Source organism: Anser anser (assembly GCF_964211835.1).
Source record: "Anser anser genome assembly, chromosome: 3".
Lineage (NCBI taxonomy): Eukaryota > Metazoa > Chordata > Aves > Anseriformes > Anatidae > Anser > Anser anser.
In genome coordinates this window covers 121,231,107-121,251,094 of record NC_139722.1, presented here as the reverse complement: position 1 = coordinate 121,251,094, position 19,988 = coordinate 121,231,107, and the positions used below count along the sequence as shown (strand labels likewise).

General features: G+C 47.4%; 1 protein-coding gene across 3 annotated transcripts in view; it reads right to left on the bottom strand.

The window, feature by feature from the left end:
• Window positions 1-809: 809 nt before the first annotated feature.
• Window positions 810-19,988, bottom strand: part of LOC310896639 (uncharacterized protein) — a gene marked incomplete at its 5' end in the record, with an annotated part of 31,625 nt that continues 12,446 nt past the window's right edge. For 2 of the 3 annotated variants that reach the window (XR_014581688.1, XR_014581689.1), the window contains one exon: window positions 810-19,575. Coding sequence is in view for 1 of the 3 variants with exons in the window: in XM_083829153.1 (XP_083685279.1) it covers window positions 17,666-18,121; window positions 19,365-19,575 (667 nt within the window). The remainder of the gene's footprint in view (window positions 19,576-19,988) is intronic. The other variant, XM_083829153.1, reaches the window with a different exon arrangement.

Below are 19,988 nucleotides of genomic sequence, written 5' to 3'. Positions count from 1 at the left end.
AAGCCATGGCAGCTACAAAGAATGGAGTGGGGTGCAATATGGCCAGCCAAAGGGGAGCAGGTACTGGGGGCAGCGAAGGAGCCCACCTGCAGCTCCCTTGCTTCATCGGCACCTCCCAGCTCTTTGGAAACCTATGATGGTCTCTGGTATAGATTATATTCTCCCCGGATGTGCCCCAGGCTGATGGGATCCCACAGTTTTTTAGATGTTATGTTGTTGTAACATCCTTATTAATATCTGTGACCTCATCTTAGCCTGCTCTGTAAGAGTTTAAAAAAAATTAAATTAAAATATTCAAACCTTTCTAATGGGTGAGGTAGAAACTTCATTGACTGACTTACCCAGGAGAGATGTGTGAGGCTCATCGCACCTAAATTAAATTATATCTTGAGCACCTTTCCTTTGAGCGCTGTCATTTTCCTCCAAGAGGCTGTATAAATTGCTTTTTCACTTTATTTGATGTGGCAAAAAGCCAGAACTGGGATCTATCGTTCTCCAAATCCTGAGCAGTGGTGATGGGTCAAAGCAATCTAACATGAAGGTTATTATCACTGAGTGCACGGGGTAGCACAGTTGAGGAAAATAATGTATTTGCCTGAATTAACACCCAAGTTCATCCTGGCACAGAAACTGCTCTCTCTCTGGACTTCTACAACTCACGGAGGCACGGAAGTCCTGTGAACTTCATTGATTATCTCAGTCCTTGATTTCCCATGAGCCACACCGAAGGCAAATTACGTTTATGGTAGAAAGTGCCCCTAAAGATTGTTTAAATCGTGATACTAATTCTGTTAATAAAATAGGTGGGATGAGCTCAGGTGGTACTGGCTGAAAGTTGCCTGTGTAGTGAAACCATACAGGGGAAGAACTTTGACTCACTCATGGAAAAAGGGACATTAACATCAGAATTAGCTTTTTTCCAGTCCAAGTATGTGGGGGAAGAAGATGACGCTGGCCTGTCATTTTAATTTTTATTTATTTATTTATTTATTTGCTATGGAAAGGAGCTTTGACTAGTTGGTTAAGATTTTAATTTTTTAGTATGTGTACTTTTATACACGGGTATATGTATTCACATATATACATATGCTTGATTCCAGTAAGAATCTGACCTACAAGGGAGTTTGGGGTCTTAACGTTTGAGCTGAAAGAGGTTAGAGTAATGCAAGAGGAAATGATTTCTGATGCCCGAGTATTTTTACTAATAATGCTTTGTGGTTACAGCGTGGTTTATGTCTTTTAATGCACTGAAAATGCTGCTAGTCTCCACAACAGCTGTGAAGTCGGTGAGTGTTATTGCCCTATTGTTGTTTAAAACTAAGGGATTTTTCTTGGCGTTTTCATAGCTCTCTATGCTGGCAAGAAATGTTATACAGTAATCGAATCCAAGCCTGCTAGAAACAGAGACAAGGTGGCCACTAGCTGCTGAGCCTTGGATCGGACCCTAGTATTTTCTTGGAGATGATTTGTGCAGCAGTTCAGTCCCATTTACGGCGTGTTCCTTTCTGGTTCATGGGCCTGTTTGGTTTTGATTCAGCAAAGGACTAGAGCTAAGCTAAGATTGCTCGTCCCTTCTCCATCCCAGCTCCCAGCCAGGGGCATGCTTCTCAGGGGACGAGGGTTTGGCTGGAGCTGGGAAGCTACGCTGCCCCTGGGCTGCTTCTCCCCTGGGTATTCTTCCTGCTCTTGGCACAGGTCCCACCCCACCCCGGCTCTTGGATGATCAAAGGCATTATCTATCCTTGCGGCTTTGCAGCACCTTAGGAGCATTAGCAGAACATAAATCTGTGCAAGTTGTCTCCAACCGTGTTAACAGCATGGAAGTGCAATTCGTTTTCAGGCTGTTGCTGGCTACCTGCCATTGGGGTTTATGATTTGCATGGGGTTGATGGACAGCTTGTGAGTCCTCTGGCCAGTTTTGTAGCATCGCTTTGAATTTCAGGGCTTGCTTCCCTTTCAGAGTTCTCCTGCACCTCCTCTGGCAAGCTTTCCCAAGGCTGGCAGCTGACTGGAAGGAGGTGGGGAAGATTTTCTTCTGGTCTCTGTTAATTTTTAATTAATCGGTGAGGTTTCTTTCTGGCTTGGGTTCCTTGTAGTTTCAGTGCCGCCATCTCATTAATTGCAGCCAGTTAGCACAGTGGAGATGCAGCCAAGTGTCAGCTGGTATGTGCTTTTTGTCTCTCTTGTCAGCATAATTAGAGGGTATCCGCCGACTATCGTGTCGCTCAGACGCTCCTTCGTGCTGTTCCCCCTGGTGTGGAGCTGTGTTTCACGGCCCTTTGACAGAGCTCGAGCTTCTGCAGTGGGGTGAGGTGGGTGGGAGCAGGGTACATGCTGGTCCTAAATACGGACTGGGCTTGGGATGTAACAGCATTGCTGGGGAGGACTTGCAGGCTGATGGCAGCGTGTTTCCTCAGCAATCTGGGATCCACTCCCCATTGCTCTCAGCTTCGTCGTAGTGAGACACGCACATCGCTGTGGTGTGGCAGTTGGGGTGTGTTATTGGCACCCCGGGAAACCTTCTCTGGCCAGCACAAGGAACATTACGGACAACAGCAGGGTTAGGAGGTGCAGAAAGCGCCTCTGTGTGGCTGAATGCTTGTCTCGCTGGAGGAAACCCAAACCCTGGTCGTGGCTGGGCAGTGGGTTCTCCCTTCACCTTCATCAATGAATTGCCTGTGAGTTTGCAGGAAAAGAGTCGGGCTCCCAGTTATGATGATTTTATGAGTTTCCCCCAGTCAAAACCAAGTGGCTCATTTCTGGCTGTATTAAATGGTTCACTCAAATCAATACGTGGCAAAATTAAGCAGGCACGGGGTTTCTTAGGTAGCCTATGATCTACAAAAATGCTGATACTTCATCTCTGGATCCAGCCTGATTTATTCATCCAATCCTGCACGCTTGACAAGAGCAACCCCTGCCCTCAATAAACCAAAGATGAGGTGTGGAAAAGCCCAAACCACCCAAGCTCTTCCCTCCAGCACCAAACCTCCCACTACCCATGCTGGCTGCAACCCTGCATCCCGCTGGGGCATCTGCTCTTTGTACTGCCAGTGTGTGGTCCTTTCTTTCCCCTTTTCTCCCCTTGGTTTGCAAGCAGAGCCTTCTGCAAGGATATAAGTTACTGTTCATCTCCACTGCGCATTTCTCTGTCTCCTCTCTGTGATCAAAGGGAGCAGATGGAAAACTTTGCAAAAAGAACAGGCATTTCTGTTCTCTGCTGCAAGTCAGGAGGGGCCTCAGGTGTTCTCCCTCAGACTTCGTACTGCAGCTTACTGCATTCGTCCAGGGGATTTAGGAGGATAAGATGCCATTGCTAGGCATCTGCGTACAGGTAATTTGTCTTGATATGTTTTCGGTGTTACTGATGAGAGAGGGAGATGGATGCTTAATTAGGGAATTAACCATCTTTTAAAAGAATGTTTTCTCTGAACGCATTTATCAAAAAAAAAAAAAGCAAAAAAGTGCTGCAAACTTGAAACTGTGTGATGGAAATCATATCTGGGTATGAACGCAAAGGCTGAATAGCTAGAAGAAAAGACCAGCGTAATGACTAGATAAACTTAGGATTGGGCTTGCCCTATAGAAGTATCGCTTTCCATCGCTGTGTCAGAGATAGCAGTCTGGTGTGCTGGTCCTATTTTTGTCTCTTCCTAGAGCTACCCCCCCCCCGGGAAAGGGAGGGACATATGCAGGTAAGCTGCATGCTGCAGGCACCGATTCTGCCCCCATCACGCAGCACTTCGCTCCCTGAGTCGTTCTCTATTATCTAATCCCTGTTAGCTGGAGTGCTGCGGGTTATAATTTTAAAGCATCCAGTCACTTTGGGAGGGGGTGGAAATTGGAGCTCGAGACTGCTGCCAAGCATCTGAGATGAGAGATGCTTCGTGCTCAGGGAGTATCTCAGGGCAACATTACACCCTGTGTCTGATGCAGCACTGCTTCCCACAGCCACATTCTAGGTTACGCCTCAAATCTTTAAGTTGATCAAAAATTAACTTGTCCCTCCTCCATTAACGAGGATGAGTCCAGTTTGATACATGAGATGGGAAGAAGTTTATTTCCTAGGATAATATTTTTTCCCTCTGTGAGCTGAAGTCAGGTATTGGTGATTTTTGTCCTAAATTCCTGCCCAGCATTTTGTGGAGATTCTCTAATTGAAATTGACAGGTGCTTGTACAGTAGGTTGAAATGCCAAATAACAAGCAACATTTTGCATCTTTATGTATGTATGAGTGGAATATGAATTATTTTAAATTTATTGTGGGAATGGCAGGGAATTAGATTACATAGACCAAGAGTTTTTTCATTTGCTGATGCACCCCATCTGCCCTTCGTGAACCTCAAAGAGTACCCTGGCTATCAGTGGTTTCCATTTGCAGCAAGGCAGTGTCTCTGACGCCTCTTTAATATTTGCTGGCATCAGGCTGGAGAGGGGGAATGCTTTTTGCCTCTGAAACGCCATGCTTGGCTGCCTGCTCACACTCGGCCCCTCTTGCATGCCTCGAGCGATGATTCCACTTTGCTCTTGCCAGAAAAGGCTGTCACCAGTTCCTTGCAGAAACAGCAGCTTCTGCAAAGCCATCCCACGTGGGTGCTCCTCAGCCGTGCAGCTGGGTCTGTCTCTGGTGGCTCGTGGTGGTGCTCAGTGTGACCTGGGGTCCCTCAGGGGCCATGGGTGAGACCCAGGGTGCCGCACAGGTTTTGGGAGCATGGGGCTTTCCAAAGGAAACCCGTTGGAGTAGGTGTGAGCGTCAGCACATCCCCATCTGCCTGGGAGTAACCCCACCGTAGGGTGCTCCTGTGGGAAAGCCCCAGTCGAATCCCTGCCTGCAAGGGACTCCAGGTGTCCCCATCCTCGGGACATCCCTGGGGAGAGGGGACCCACATGTGAGTCAGTGCCTCAGCTTCCTTCTCTCCTGCAAACCTTTTTGGGGAAAAAATTGTTCCCTGTGCCAGAAATAGGTAGAGATTTGCAGGAATCTCCCCAGATATTTGTAAATGTGCCAGGAGTCATCTCTTTGGAGTCCTTTTTTTCTTGTGTGCTGGGAAGAAAAAAAAAAAAAAGGCAATATAAAAAGGAAAATCACCATAGCTTCAAAGAAACCCAGCAACTCTGTGTTGGGCTGGGAAACTGGAGCAATAATTGGCACCTCATTTGATGCATGCAGCTAGAAGAAAAGCCTTTTAGCCTGGTTCAGCACTCATTAGCACCTCTGTAAAAGGAGAGTGGCGGCCCTGAATTCACCCGGATGGGGCACTGGGAGGGATCCCTTTCTGCCTGCCCGCTGGGCTAGCAGGACACCCTTGGTAACCCATGGCCCCGCTGGTACGGCAGGCTGGTCCCGAACACTGGGGCCTGCGCTCATGTAGGGCCGCTGGGCCTCACCTCTGGCAGCCATCTTGTAGGCCGTACCCCCGGGCACGGGCAGGTGGTTCTTGAAAGATGGCGGCAGCCGTGTGCATTGATAACCACTGGAAAATAATGCCATTTCCAAACTGTGTCTGCCAGTGTGGGACCGTGTAAGGGAAGGAAGGCCTGATTTTTAGTCTTTAATGGCAGCTGCAAAGGTGTCCCTGTTGTGCGTGGGCTGCTCTGGCGTTGGAACCCCCTCACTCCAGCGGCAGTGGTGCCTTATTCCTTATTCTCTCCTGCCCCTTGAAGGCATGGCCATGACTGCGTTTCCCATGGCCTAATTGCGTGGAATAATTTCAGTGAGCCGGAAGATGAAAGGGCTGAGGGCAAGATGCAGTTTGCAGGCTCCTGTGTTGGCAGGGTGGTCTTTCCACTTGAAAATGGCTGCTTCTAGTTGTAACACGGCGTCAGTTCAGGTTGGAGTGCTTGTCTGCTCGTCCCTACCCTCAGGCCGATGTTGTCAGAAACTAAAGGTGTTGGAAGGAGGTCGCAGCACCAAGAAATGGCCACGCGCTGCTTTCTGCACCAGGTTGTTTGCCCGCTAAGGAAAGCTGAATGGATGGGGCAGGTTGGTCAGGCAGCTAGATCCATAGCAGTGGTGCCCCCTGCAAGTTTGTTTTTCTCTGTGGGCAATACAATGATGATTAATTAAAACACAGTGACCCTTTCAATTAGAGCTTCCAAAGCACTTGCCAGGCATTAAGCACAGTAGTGCTATATGAGACAGACAGCATGTTATTGTCCCCAATTTGCAGATGAGAAAACCCCAGTTCAGCAAAATAATCTGATTTAAAAGCCAGAGCTCAAATCCTTGTCCTATGCACAGGATGGAAACATTTCTTCTCAGTTCTGCAGGACCAAGTTTTTACTTCATGGACTTTGGGGATCAGTGTCCCCGATAACACCTGCAAACAAAATTCTGGTTCAGAATGTGCACTAGAAGAAAATGAGTTACGTTGTCCTCAGACTTGCTTCACCTTTTTGAATAATTTTCCCATAACTTGTGATGAGGCACCTGTAATTACTGTGCCAGTTTAATTTAGAGTAGGTATTTACCAATCAAATTATATCTGACACAGTACTTGAAGGGATGGAAGTTATCTTAAAAAAAAAAAAAAAACAGTGTGCATCAGTAATATTCCAGAAATCAATGTTGTTTAGCAAGCCATATTGACCTTCTTAGAAGCTGAGATTTTTTTTAATTACACCTCTGAAATAAGATTAAAACCTTTCATTATACATTGAGAATTGCCTTAAAATAAATAAATAAGAAGCACCTAGGCATTTCTTATTGATTTAAAAGTATCTCGAGTCTCATAATACCAGTCTTTCAGTCCAAACAAATCACAATGAAAAATAAATAGCTGAAAAACCTTCCTCTCTTATTTTCTGCATCGGGGGGAAGTTAAGCTTTGACATATATTTTGCAAATGCTTTATAAATGTTACCTTCACTGGCTTTTTTTTGCGTTTCTGCTTTTGGTGTGCCAGCAGTTAATTCTACCTTTAAGCTCGTGTGGCCTCTGTGGAGATGGTTAATAAATGTTGGTATTTTGGCACCTGAAACTATGCAGCAAGTAATGCTGCTCTGTTAGTGCCAGTGCCAACATCTGTTGCTCATGAATCATTGCTCGTAGTTAGAATGCATAACTGAGGATTTGTTTAAATAAAAAACGCTATTAGCAGCGGGATAAAAGAATATAAAAAGAAGGTTTTGGCTCCACTGGGAAGAAGGATGGTTCACGTGCCAAAACGTGCCCCGAGCATCTGCGAAAGCCCACCACTTACATGGAGCCGAGGCACACGTAAGTATGTCGGGAGGAGACAGGCGTGGAAAAAAAACACATGTATTTGGGGAGATCCAGCTGGATTGCAGATTGTCTCTCTGGTTGTCATCTGCTTTGGACCAACCTGGCTTTTTAGGCTATGTCTGTTCTGGAGGACCAGAGAGGGTCATTGCTGGGACATCCCTGGCTGTCCTGAGGCGGTTTGTAGCTGGGGTGTAAGGCACAGCATCCCCTCCTGTGTGCTGGGTGCTGTGGTCGGTGGGTCTGCAAACATGAGAGAGGTGATGTTCAAGTAAGCCACGGGGAGTCATGGAAAATATTCAAGTATTCAGTGTGCGTTTGACAAGTACTTGGAGAAGTGGGATTTTTTTGCTTAATGTGTTATTTCAAAATGGCTTTTTCCCACTTAAATATTGACTTTGCATCAGTTATCTGACACTGACTTTGAAACACTGTGAACAGGTGAAAGGAGAAGAAGAGCAATATGGGAAAAAAAATGATCGAGTGAGGTGAGAGAGGTGAAGCCACCGCTGCAGGGGTGTGGGACTGGGGCAGTGAGGCATCATCAGGGAGACATTGCCAGGATGGTATTAATGTTTCTCCTTTTCTCTTGCAGCACCAAGTGTTTCCCACCTGTTTGGTACCTCAGTTGGGAATTTGTGTGTCAGCATGTGCCTGGGGCATGGTGAAGAGCAGGGATGGACAAAGCAGTGTCCCATTGCTGCTCCTTGTGAGCCAGGGTAAGAAAAATAGGTAGGGAAATGGGGGGGATGCAGCTCTCCTGGCTGCTGGGGGATGCTTCCTGCAGTCCCAGGGAGGCTTTCACATGCTACCTCCGATATCAAACCATAATGCACCCAACACGATGGCTTAATTAAGTCTGTAAGGCTGACGTCTTCAAAATGTGGCATATGCCCTTACCCTAGTTTGTCCTGGCAAACACCTGGTTAGCGTTACATAGATTGGAGATTTACAGGGCCGGTTCCTGGTCTCAACTTACATGCAAAAGCTCTGCATGTGCTTCAAGCACTCCCTTACTCCTCCACAAAACGAAGTTACTGCCTGCACTACAGCTGCTCGTGGTGTTATGCGGGGGAGTGAGGGGTAGAGCGGATGTACAGGAGGATGCAGCAGGAGGAGAAATCCTGTGATAGCCGCAGAGGGGATGAGGTGCTTGTGCTGTATGTTGAATTATGTTTACACGTGTTATAATAGGAATACTTTATACTTGAGACTAGCCCATTTTGATAGCTGCGCATTTTGATAGCTGTGAATATCTCTGATTGCACTCTGTTCCTCCAGCTTTCCCAGCCCCTGCCCAGCAGCTTCTCAGGTGAGGCAGAGCAGCTCCAGCTTTGCTCTGCTCTTCTTTAACCTTTTTCCCCCTTCTTTCGTGTGATGTGGTGTCACCAAAAAGGTAGCGTGCGTGCCAGTGTATTGCCTGCTGCCAGTGTTCAAGAGGGTGAAGATGCCCTGCTGATCCGAGCCGGCAGAGTGAGTGTTAGTCCTTTCTTCTGGATAAAATCCCATCCTCTTGAGGACCAAAGGAGGAAAGGGGGAAACCCTTTGCTCCCTACCACAACAAGGCAAAAGCAGGGCAGATTAAAGCAGCTAAAGATTGACTTTGAAGATCCCTCATCTTGATTCATAGCTGTTTTTATGAGCTGCGTCAGTTCATTTCTTCACCTTTTAAGCTTTGCTTCCCACTTCTGCATCTCGATGTAGTGGAAAATGTCTCTGAAATGGCTTTTTGCATGCACACGTACAATTGAGGTTGTAAAAGTGAGCTCGAAGTCCTGAGCCAGGGCTATTCCCTTGAGTGCTGGTGGCTCTGAGGTCGCTGTGCCATGACAGGCTCTGCCAGCCAGGGAGGTGGCAGGAGGGTAACGCCAGCACTGTGCAGTGGCATCTCAGATACATGAGGAGCAGGAATGAAAATCCTCAGTTATTAAAAATGCTTATCTTGTGAGAAGGAGGCTTTGAGGTCCTTGACCCGAAAGCTGTGCAGAAATCATTTCTCATGTTGTGAACTTACCTCGGGGCCACGTTGCCTGGTTGATGTCCCCAGAAGAAAATGAGACAGCATGATGTTTTCTTCTCTGGGCTTTTCACGACAGCACATTGGGAGACACGGTGCTAGCACTACACAGAGCTTTCCCTTAGGATCTCTCAGAGGATGCTGAGCTTTATTCTCTCTTTGCATTTCAGTTGTGCATTTGCTGATCAAAGGACTGTCTCTTGCTTTAGGAGAAGCACACCTGATGGCAAAACTCAGCCCCAATTCAAGGTGCTAAGTATTTGGCAGCATCTCACCCCACAGACTGGAGGCTCCTTGCAGCTGGGGTAATATTGGGGTTTGTATTCAGGGAAGTGTCGCATAATGGAGTCCTGCTCCTCAGGGCTTAGAGACACAGAGATAATGCAAATAAAGCTAATAATGAGTAATTAGCAATCACTGCAAGAAATGCTGCTGCCGTTTTATGGTACCATCAGGAAAGGCAATGAGAAATGAATCATTGCAAGGGGGGGATACCACTATTTTCAGGCTCTGCCAGGCAGCCTGTGGCTCTTTTACAGCCCGGCGCATCCTGCACTGCGCTCACAGCACCAGGGCTTGTCCCCGAGCAGAGGCTGCTCTTACAAGTGCAGGTCCCTCGTCTCCTGCTTCTTGGTGGGTGAAGTTAGGCACCCGCACTCCCCTGGCCTGCCCAGAGGAACACACAGAGTTGCTGGCTGTTTTTAAGCACTCTTCAGTGAACCCAATGCAATATTCATACCCCAGCCGGCACGGTCTGGTCTGGGGAAGCACTGGGGCCTGGGATGTTGGCCGAGACGCACAGCTCATTGCATGGGCAAAGCTGGGCTGCAGAGGAGCCAGTGCTGCCTCTGGCGCTGGCCTGGGGCTGTGGAATGAGTTTACACGGGAGCAGCAGCCCCCTGGACATCCCACCTCTGCTCCCTGGACACAGCATGGGTCTTCGGCTCGCCTCTGCCGTAAGCACAGAGCCACATTGGTGTGGAAACGAGCACAAAGCTGCCAAAATACATCCCAGGAGGAACAGGTGAGTGCCAACTGTTAGCGACAAATGCTGCTGATATTATCCTGACCTTAATGTAAGGTATCCTTAGCCTTATGTAAGCTCACAACCAGTTTTTATCCCACATTTGTTTTGCCATTATGCAAGTTTGCCCAAGAGCTTTTGGTGACGTAGGCGATTTTGGTAATTTTAGCTTTTCAGGCAGGTGGGGGGGGAGGGGTGCACTTGCATCTCTTTCTCGGGACGTAGGGATGCCTTTGTCTTCAGACATTGAGCAGCGGTCACGGTGGTCACCTGTACATTTCCACCCTTGTAAGTATGTGTCTTCTCATTGTTTCTCTCCATTGTCACAAATGCCTCTGCCTCCAGCCCTGTACCTCTCCTGTTGCTCTGCAAGTGCTGTAGCAACTCGTTCCGATCCTCCTCTTGCTCCTGCCGGTGTCACTGTGTTGATTGCTGGAGACAACGCCCAAGTCTTCTGCTGCAGATCAGCATGAACTAAGACCAAAGACTTGAACGCCAAGACACTGAACACAGCTTTTCGAGACCGATGGGTTGTCCGGCCTCATGTCTTACCTGCACCCATCAAGTCAGCCATGGTGTTTGGTGGTTTCTCTCCCATTTTGACATCCACCTTTGTTTCTTGCTGCCCAAATGAACTGCGCAGCACTCGAGCATGATTTGGGGCAGTAGTTGGGGTAGAAAGAGTTGGGTCTTGTAAGAAGCCTGACTTACAGGCAGAAGCAGTTTCAGATGGGCTGCACTAGCACCAGAAAACCCTTTTGCTTTGCTGGTGAAGGAAAATGGTTCAGAGAAGTCGACATTTTTCTGAGAAAACACATCTTAAAGAAATTGCATATTGGGTGGAGACATTAAAAAGCCACATAAAATCTGCAAACAGCTGTAGGATTTTTAAGAACCTCACAATATGGTGTTTTTGTCCCAAGCAGGAGCCCCTGTCGGTGTGAAAGGGGGGCAAATAATTTAATTATCTCCGAGTAATTTTCCTGTCTTCCATTTCATACTTCCGAAGACGCAGGGGGATGTGAGTGCATGTGCGTGTTTGCAGTTATGTTTTGTTCTGGTGATTTAATTTAAGCAGAACTAAAACTCAAATTGAAATTAGTGTGAAAATGTAGTAGCATTGTAGAGACAGTCCTGAAGGGAAGAAAAAAAAATCCTTTCCGTGTTGCTAGCTTCAACAGGGAATTTCCTTTTGTGTTCTGAGCTAATCTTCTTTATAGTATGCCTCCATTGTTAAACATTTAAGGACCTAGGCTGCAAAGAATTGATTAAAAATCTTGGCAATTGCTGTGTGCCATTAAACTTCATTTTTGCTGTAACGTACTTTGCTAATTTGCTATGATGTGTTTGATTTAGTAGTTCATTTAGCCATTGCCAGCAGCATTAGAGGAAAAGGTAAATTTTCAGCTTGTTGACTGGTTTAATAATTTGATTTAGTCTTTCCTCTTTGACGAGTTTACACCAATGACATTAAGAGCTATAACAGTTACTCAGTCGATACCTGAGTTTCCCATGCACTAAGAAATTCTTCAGGCTACCGTGGGGTCAGGGCTTATTTGTGACCGAGGCTTTCTGAACAAACAAATGTTGCAGCAGGCTAGCCAGTTCCTCTATTTATTTATTTTTTAAGCTCTGGACTCTTGTAAGCTACTTTGCAGAAACAATCACATGGACTAGGTCCATATTAATTACTTCATTTTCCATATTGGCCTTTAGAGCATATGCTCAGCCTTTGAGTGAGTTGCAGAGGCGAGGGTTTAAAGCTTAGCGTTCCTCAAGAGAGAGGGAGACCCAGGGGAGCACGCACTTACTGCAGACAAGGAGTGGGGGAAAAGGACCTTTTCTCAGAGAGGCTCTATTAGGTGAACACAGATGGAAAGTGTCTCTTTGCCTAAAAGTAAAAATAATTTTGTTTCCAGTCTTTTGGAGTTCACTTAGCTTGAATATTAAAGCGATCAGGTTCGGGAAGGAGAAAATTTCAATGCTCAAATATTTATGAATTTTAAATTTGCAGCTGGAAGTGCTCCTAGTAGACTTCTTTTTCTCTTTCTTCCAAAGAAGTGGCCAGAAACTGCTGTATGTGTGCATTTGTAACTGCTTTACTGAAGCCTAATGGTTTGTAGGTATTTTATGCCACAGTTATTCGACTGTTACAAGCAAAGTAGGCAAATGATAACCCAGCACAGGCAAAAGACACCAGATTGCTCTGGATCGAAGGGCACGGTTTAATGAATCACAGTAGGATTCAGTGTGTCTTGCTACTACAGGGACAGCCCTGGTGTCATTTTATTTTCTGCCGAGGATGTTGTTAGTGCCTATATACTGTTTGTCGGTGATAGCTGCTGAGCCTATTGCATAGCTACGTATTTTCCTGCTTAGTAGTGATTATACCATGAACAGTCGAAAAGCGCCGGGCAATAAATGCAATGGAGTCGGTGTGGGGGAATACTAAGAGCTGGATCTAATTTAGGCATCTAAGTTGCAATGTGAAGTACCTGTTGGAGAGACACCATGGAGCTTTGAAGATACGTAGCAGGAGAGCCTAATGTATGTGTTTAATCCAAAGATGACAGGCTGTCTCTCTGAGGTCCATATTTCTCTTCATTGACTGCCTAGGAAACTAAAGCATTGCATCTCTATGCCAAAGGAGGTTTTTCTCCACTGATATGGCACTTCTTGTCACTGGCCCTCCTGCTTGCTGCTATATCTGGCTGGAAGGCCATGTGAACAGTTTTCAGAAATGAACAAATCAGGCTCCGCTGAAACTCCTTGTTGGCCAGCTGCTCTGGAGACATCCCCATCCAGGGCAGGGGCAGAGGAGCTGCTCCCAGGGAGGCTGGGGTCTGTCTGGAGTCTCTGCAAGCAGCTCACTTTGTTAGAGAAGATTCATGATGTTTTCCAGAGCTGGAAAAGCTGTTGAGAAGAAAACCAGGAAGACAACACAAACTTATTCTAGCTGCTGTTACTTGAGATTTCTCCCATGGCTTCTGTTAGCTATGGGCACTGCAGCATCCCGCACTACCAATCTCCATGACCACACGACCTGCTGAAGAGACAAACCCTGTCTGTGGGCTCTTCATTTCCATTTATACTTCGTAATTCAGTTGCTTCTTCAGAACTGTTGCCATGTTTCAGATGTACCTTTATTATCTCCTGGTTCAGGTGCTCACCTCCTGGTGGAGCTTCTCTTTTGCGTCTGAGGTTCCACAAGATTTTGAGAGGGCATCTCTGGGCACACGTGAGTAGTCCCTTCGCTAGCCGTGGGGGATCCGGATGGCCCCGGGCCTGTGCGCATGCACGTACATTATCACACACCGCTGAGCAGATGCCCGAAGAGCATCACCTGGCGGTTTTACCCTCCTGGAAAGCAGGGCTTGCAGCAGGCTTGTTATCGCAAGCACAACCTGCTGCTGCATGCAGCCTGCTGTGGAAGGTGTTATGAAAAAACATTATTTACACAGTGTTTTGCCAGCCTCTCAATTCAAGCTATGTTATGGTGTTTCCAAATACCGTGCATATAATATATTATTAATATCTGTTAGTGACTTGGCTCACAAGTGCCTGAGGTTCCCCATTTGTAGGATTTAGGGCATTCTGCCACCACCCATTGAAAAGCTCTGAGACACGGAGTCCTTTCCAGAGCTGTTCTCTCAGGCTCTCCAGGAGAATTACAAAATTATTACTGCATTGATGGCTCCTGGGCCACATATTCTTTTTTTTTTTTTTTTTTCCTCTAGCGCAGTAAAGCCTGGGAAACCATTTTCTTTAACACTTCATCGAGTCTCCCTGACATTTTCTTTAGTGCAATGTAATTATTATGGCTGCATGTGTTCATCTGATATTCATTCTTTCCCGTAGCTGCTCTACACCTTGATGTTCATCCACACATAGTCACCGTGATCTTACGACGATTGGGCACGTGCGTGGGAACAATGGCTTTGTGCATTCGGTTGCTCACCAGCTTTTTTCAGGAGGTGAAGCCTGAAAGCACTTTCAGATACACTTGAAAGCTGAACAGGGTCCTCTATTTCCAGTCTGTGAGGGAGGGCATGACAGTCTTTTACGAACAAGCTGGGAGCAAACAAACGATGAGTGAGATGCCGATGTGCATCGGTGTTACAAATTGCATGCTTCACCTGCCATCAAACGGAAAGCCAAAGCAGCCAAACCAGAAGAGATGGGAGCTCAGGGTGTTCTGCCTCCACTGAATCCAGCCCATCCATGTTCTCACTTGACACTGAGTTACAGGGTGAAGGAATACATACCGCTGCTGTAAGACTCGTGCTAGAAAGGATGCTTTCTGCAGACTACTTTTTTCCGAGAAGTCCCTTGGCTTATTTTAAGTTGAGAAAAGCTTTGGAAAAAGCAGTGGCTCCACTTCACAGCCTCAGAGCTGGCCTCTTTCCAGCCAGTACTCAAAGAGCACCCTTAGCACTGCTGATGGCCTCGGTGCAGGCAGAGGGCACAGATTCAATGGTGCCATCTCTGAGCCGTCACTTACATGAAAAACCAGGCTGGAAAACATCCCAGATTTTGCATCTGTTCTTCTAACAGAGCCGATGGGCTGAAGGAGGAGAAAGCGTGGCAGAGAAATGTCATCCACTCCCTAGAAAACCGTGGCTAGCTCACCCCGCAAAAGCCTGGTTTCCACCAACTTAAGGTCACCAAAAATGGAGCGTCCGTGTCTCCTGCACCTTCCAGGGTTGTACCATTCATTCTTACACAGAGAAAAGCTTGGAAACATCACACAAGTAAATCCTGAAAGTCAGAAACCCTGTGGAAACCCTAGTCCCTGTTATCTTTTGGTTGTTCTTTTTTTCTTTTTTTTTTTTTTTAAAAAAAAAAACTTCTTACTCTTCATAGCTAATCTTATGATGGTTTAAAAATCTGATGGGTTTGTCTGTGTGTTTGGCGCTGGCAATATCCCATTGGACATAATGTGAAAGTGACCCACGTAGAGCTGGTCAGTCTTTTCTTCTGCAGAAAATATTAACGAAAAATCAAACTGTAAAAATGCTCTAACTTCTTTTCAAATAAAATTTCCATGGAGAGTACTGAACCTTCATCCAAACTCAAGGCACCACTTTTCCTGACACACAAAGTTTTTTCATAAACGGAGAACACCCTTCTGGAAACCAGGTGAACCCATACCGTGTTCCAGCATATTTCGTCTGAACAGAAAAAATGAGCTTATCTCACACTGACCTTGGGGAAATAAGGACATTTCTCAGGAGAATCTGGAAACTCCCTCTCCAAAGATTTTTTAAAATGGGTTATCTGTTTTTCAAGGTTGTCTGTTAAATTCATATTCCTTGACACCTTACTTGCAGCTCAGTGTTGGAGAAGGTTCATGGGAGCATAGAAGGGGGCAACGGCAACAGCAGATCATCTCTGAAGAAAAGGGGAATGAGGCCAGATGTCCAGGAGAACAAGGAGCAGCACCGAGTGACTCAAACACTGGCGCAATCAGCTTGCTCACACCTTTTTTCTTGGGCTGCCAATATGTGCGGCCTTTGGCGGAGTGCCCTTGGAGCCCAGCCGGACCTCGCTCCAGTCCCATCTGTCTGCAGAGGATGCTGCTGCAGCCACTGCCGTGTGTTCAGGGTTGTGTTTCTCTCCTAGTTTCCCCAACGAGCCACCACCGTTGCTATGGCAGTTCTGTAGCTTACTAATAAGGGAAGAGGAATGGTTAATTCAGGGAAAAAGGAAGCATAAAATATTTACGGCGGACTTTTTGTTTTGTTATTGCTAGTGTTTTGTTTTTTTTTTTTTTTTTTCTAATTAGAAGTGGCAAAAAGAATGCCCAGTTTGCAAAAACACAGGTTGGATTTCTGATTCAGGACTTTTGCTTTATGCAATCAATTCCTAATTGTAACCCACCCCCCTCAAGGAAACCCGACACCCAAAAAGAACAACAGAGGGGATCAGCTGAAGCCAAATTTACATGATGTTTTTCATTACGTAACCGTAAAATGCTCCTAGTGAAAGGGTTTATTGATCACCCAATAATGAAGGAACAAGACTAAGCTTCCAAAAACGCAGCACCCAATCTATATGGACTGATAGACATAATTGATTCCTTTCAGCGTGGAGGTGTTAACACAGGAAAAGATTAGGTTATCGGAGAGGAGCAGCCTGAATGTTTGGATTGGTACTCAATAAATGCTTTGTATGGTACCAGCACTTAGAGGGGGCTGGTTCATATTTTCCGTCTTATCTGTCAACAGCTGTGCATAATCCGCTACGGGTGGATCGATACAAGCCAAAGGTATTGCATTACAGGGTGGTAATTCCTCAGAAAAGAGAGCATGCATTTAGGCTCCTTTGATAGTATTGATGTCAGTGGGCAAGCTAAAAGCTGGTAATTATCCCTCCCTCAAAAATTGATTATTTAAAAGTTCCCATGGATTGGCCACGTGTGGAGCACAGCCCACTCAGAGGCCAGCTGCAGAGGAGCGGGCACCGAGCACAGTCCCCGTGCACCCACGTGCCCCGTCTCACCAAGGCCCCTCACATCATGTATCCATGTGGAGGAAGGCTCACCCCGCACTCTGCAGCACCTAGCACCAAGGGGTTTTGGCGGTGTGACTGGCATCCTCCAGGCTCTCAGCCTCTGGACCGAGTGCAGCAGGGCCTCATAGAGGAGGTGGTTTTGAGGCTTGGCATCTCTTGCACTGGGTCCTTTTGTGGTGAAACACCATCACCATGGTTTTGCCATGACCCAAGTGAGTGCTTCAGCCCCCAAAAGGATGACACATCAACCCGGATGCCTGCTGCAGGGCAGAGGAAAGGCAAGTGGCATTATTTGCATGCTGACGCTGAACCATCTGTCTGAATGTGACCCTTTGTGATGATTCAGATCAGCAAAAACAAACCAGAAGTGAATTCTGATCCTGCTCCCCCTCAAATCCTCACCGAGTTACCTCTGCCAGCATCTTGGATCCCCTGCCAAAGCAAGCAGGGCACCACGAGCAGGGGTAGATGGGACTTGACAGAGGTCAAGCGCACTCACGTTGGTCCACCCCTTGTTTTTTCAGGCTTTTCTCAAACATATCTTGTCTGTGTGCAGTCCCACATGAGGAGTGGTGTAATCTGCTGGCTCACTCGGGAACTGCAGAGTGCCGTAGCGTAACGCACAGAGTTCACTGCTCAGTTACAGTTATCGTGTACCGAAGGGGAATCACATCTGATCGAGTGTGTTTATTGTACACCATGAGATTTTTTTTTGGTAAGACTTGCATTTCCCCCACCCCCACCACCTATATAATCAGAGGAGGTGGCTTCCAGACGAAGATCCCTTTCTCAGCAGTGACTGTAAAACATAATGAAATGCCAGTAAAGCCAGTGCCTAGATTTTTCAACCTGGGGCTCCCAATCAGATGAGAGTGAGAGCATCCCAAGTCAGAGAGCCATCAAAGAAAGGGCAGCAAAAATGCTGGTGCCAAGCACATGCCAAAACCTTGCCCAGCAATGCCCGGGGACAGAAACATGCAATCTGGAGAGAGGTGAGCCAAGCGAGCTGTGCCATTGGAGAGGAGAAGGGTCTAAAAAACCCACCCATTTCTGCAAGATGCGCACACAAGCGCAGCGTCCCAGACGGAGCAATCCTGGCTTCTTGCTCCCAGCCAGGGGCAAGGAAACTCCGGGAGCTGTGCCAGCAGCCGGGGGCTGTGTAATTAGAGCCGAGCTGGCCGTGCCGAGCACAGCGGTGCCTGGCAGCCCCGCAGCACGGCTGTGCTGTGCGCTTCCAGCCCCAGGCTGGGATCCCTGCTGGCAGGCGGCTTCCTCCTCCGTCAGCTCCTGTGGGCTCTTCTGTGCCTGGTGCATCCGAAATCGGCTGCTCCTGCAGATTAGGAGCTGGGGAGACATCAGGTGAGGGTTTGCAGTAATAGGTTGTTGGCACCACACGTTTTTTATCCAGCTTTCTGCGTTGTTACTCTGCAAGCTGGTTAGTGTAATTAAAGGTGCCCGGCATGGGCTTCCCACTGCATGCACTGAGTGCTGTGTCTAGGTCTTTCAGCAGGCTACCTCCTAATTGCTCTAAGTTAATCTGCGTGCCTGCCTGCTCTTTTTCCTTTGGGAATGATGGGTTTCTGCCACCTCCCCTGTCTCCATGTCCCTCTGCGGAGAGCCAGGGCACCGTCAGACTTTCGCCTGCTGTCCTGTGCAGCCAGCCTTGTGCAGAGATGGAGATGGAGAAGCCACGAGAAAGTTTGCCCAGAGCGGCAGGGGATTTTAACACGTGAATCTTCCGAAGGAGTTGTGAGGTACCCAAACACCAATCTGTCTGTGTAGCCACATGAATGAAAAGCCTCACTCACCCTGGCTATGTGCGTTTGGTGATTTAATGCACACAACAGAGCGAGTGCCCGCCCTGAGGTTGGAGCCATCCTGTGTGCTTTGCCCTGACTTTTCTTTCTGAAGATGTGCTCGTAGCCATATTTATGTGTTAAGTCCCCCTGAAGAAGAACAGAGCTGTCGCCTTTCTGTTGCCAAACGCCAGGAAGAGCCTTTAGCTCCTCAAAACCTAATAGCCAATATGCTGCTATCATTGTGCTCCCCTTCCTTGCTCGACAGCACGTTAAACAGATGTCGCAGCTTGCACCAGTGAGACAACACAGATAAGCAGCAACTGTCTGGAGTTTAACAAAATGGAGAGAGGAGGAAAAAGAAACCACAGAGCCAGTCAAAATTTGATTACCAGGCCGTGATGAGGATGCCTGCCCTCTGAAAAGCAAAACGAGCTGAAGCCTCAGAGGCCCCAGGTTCATTTCTGCTCACCGAGAGTTGCGTGCCCACAGGAGCAGCTGCCCCTCCGGTGCATGGTCATGCCTGTGCGTCCCTCCTAGAAGCATGGGGTACAGACGTGTCTCCAGGCTCTCCACCACCTTCTGACTGCCTTTCCCTTAGCCTCCTGCCCCAAAGCCCACCGTGCCTTTGATTCATGCCATGTCTGTGAGCAGCCAAAGAAGCGGAGCTGGTCTGAACATGCATCAGGTGAGGGCTTTACAGCCAGCAACTGCTCCTCCGAGTGCTGGGTCTTGAATTTAAGCTGTGAAGCAAGCTGGACCATGGCTCACCTTACGCCCGAGGAACTCACCTTCCTGTTGTATTTGGGTTGATACCTAGACTCAAATCCAGGGTGCGAGTGACAGCACCAGCCTGTTAAACTGCAGCAAAGAGCCTCCTGTAGCAGTGCTGCTGGGTTAGTGCCTCTTCTGGGGAAATCAGGATGCGTACCGGTCATGCTCAGAACTTGGCACAGGCCTCCTCTGCCCCTGGTCTTTGCCCAGAGGATCCCAAAACACCAACTGTAACAAAAGGAGACAATGGAGGAATGAATGAAGTGTATGATCAGGTTGCACCCTTGGCTATCACGGAGGTGCTGCTTAGGGGTTCGTGGCTTGACGCAGGATGCCGTGACTGTGTCCTGACTGAGAGTTTGGGGACAAGAAGCAGTGAAGCTATCGTACAGGGGGTCAAATTTGCCCTGGAGTTGCATTTCAATTAGCACTTAATGTTTCTGGGATGTCATCTGTCATGATGAGACACTAGCTCAAATTCTTCCAAGTGGCTTCAGGTGACCAGACTGTAGCCATGCTCCGGAAGACAAAAACAATAGGTTTTTGCCTAGGGGAAGGGGAAAAAAAAAAATGCTTCCTGGAAAATAGCTTCAATTTAAGGACTTCTGCGTTCAGGTGGGGTTTTGCCAGGAGAGTGAGGT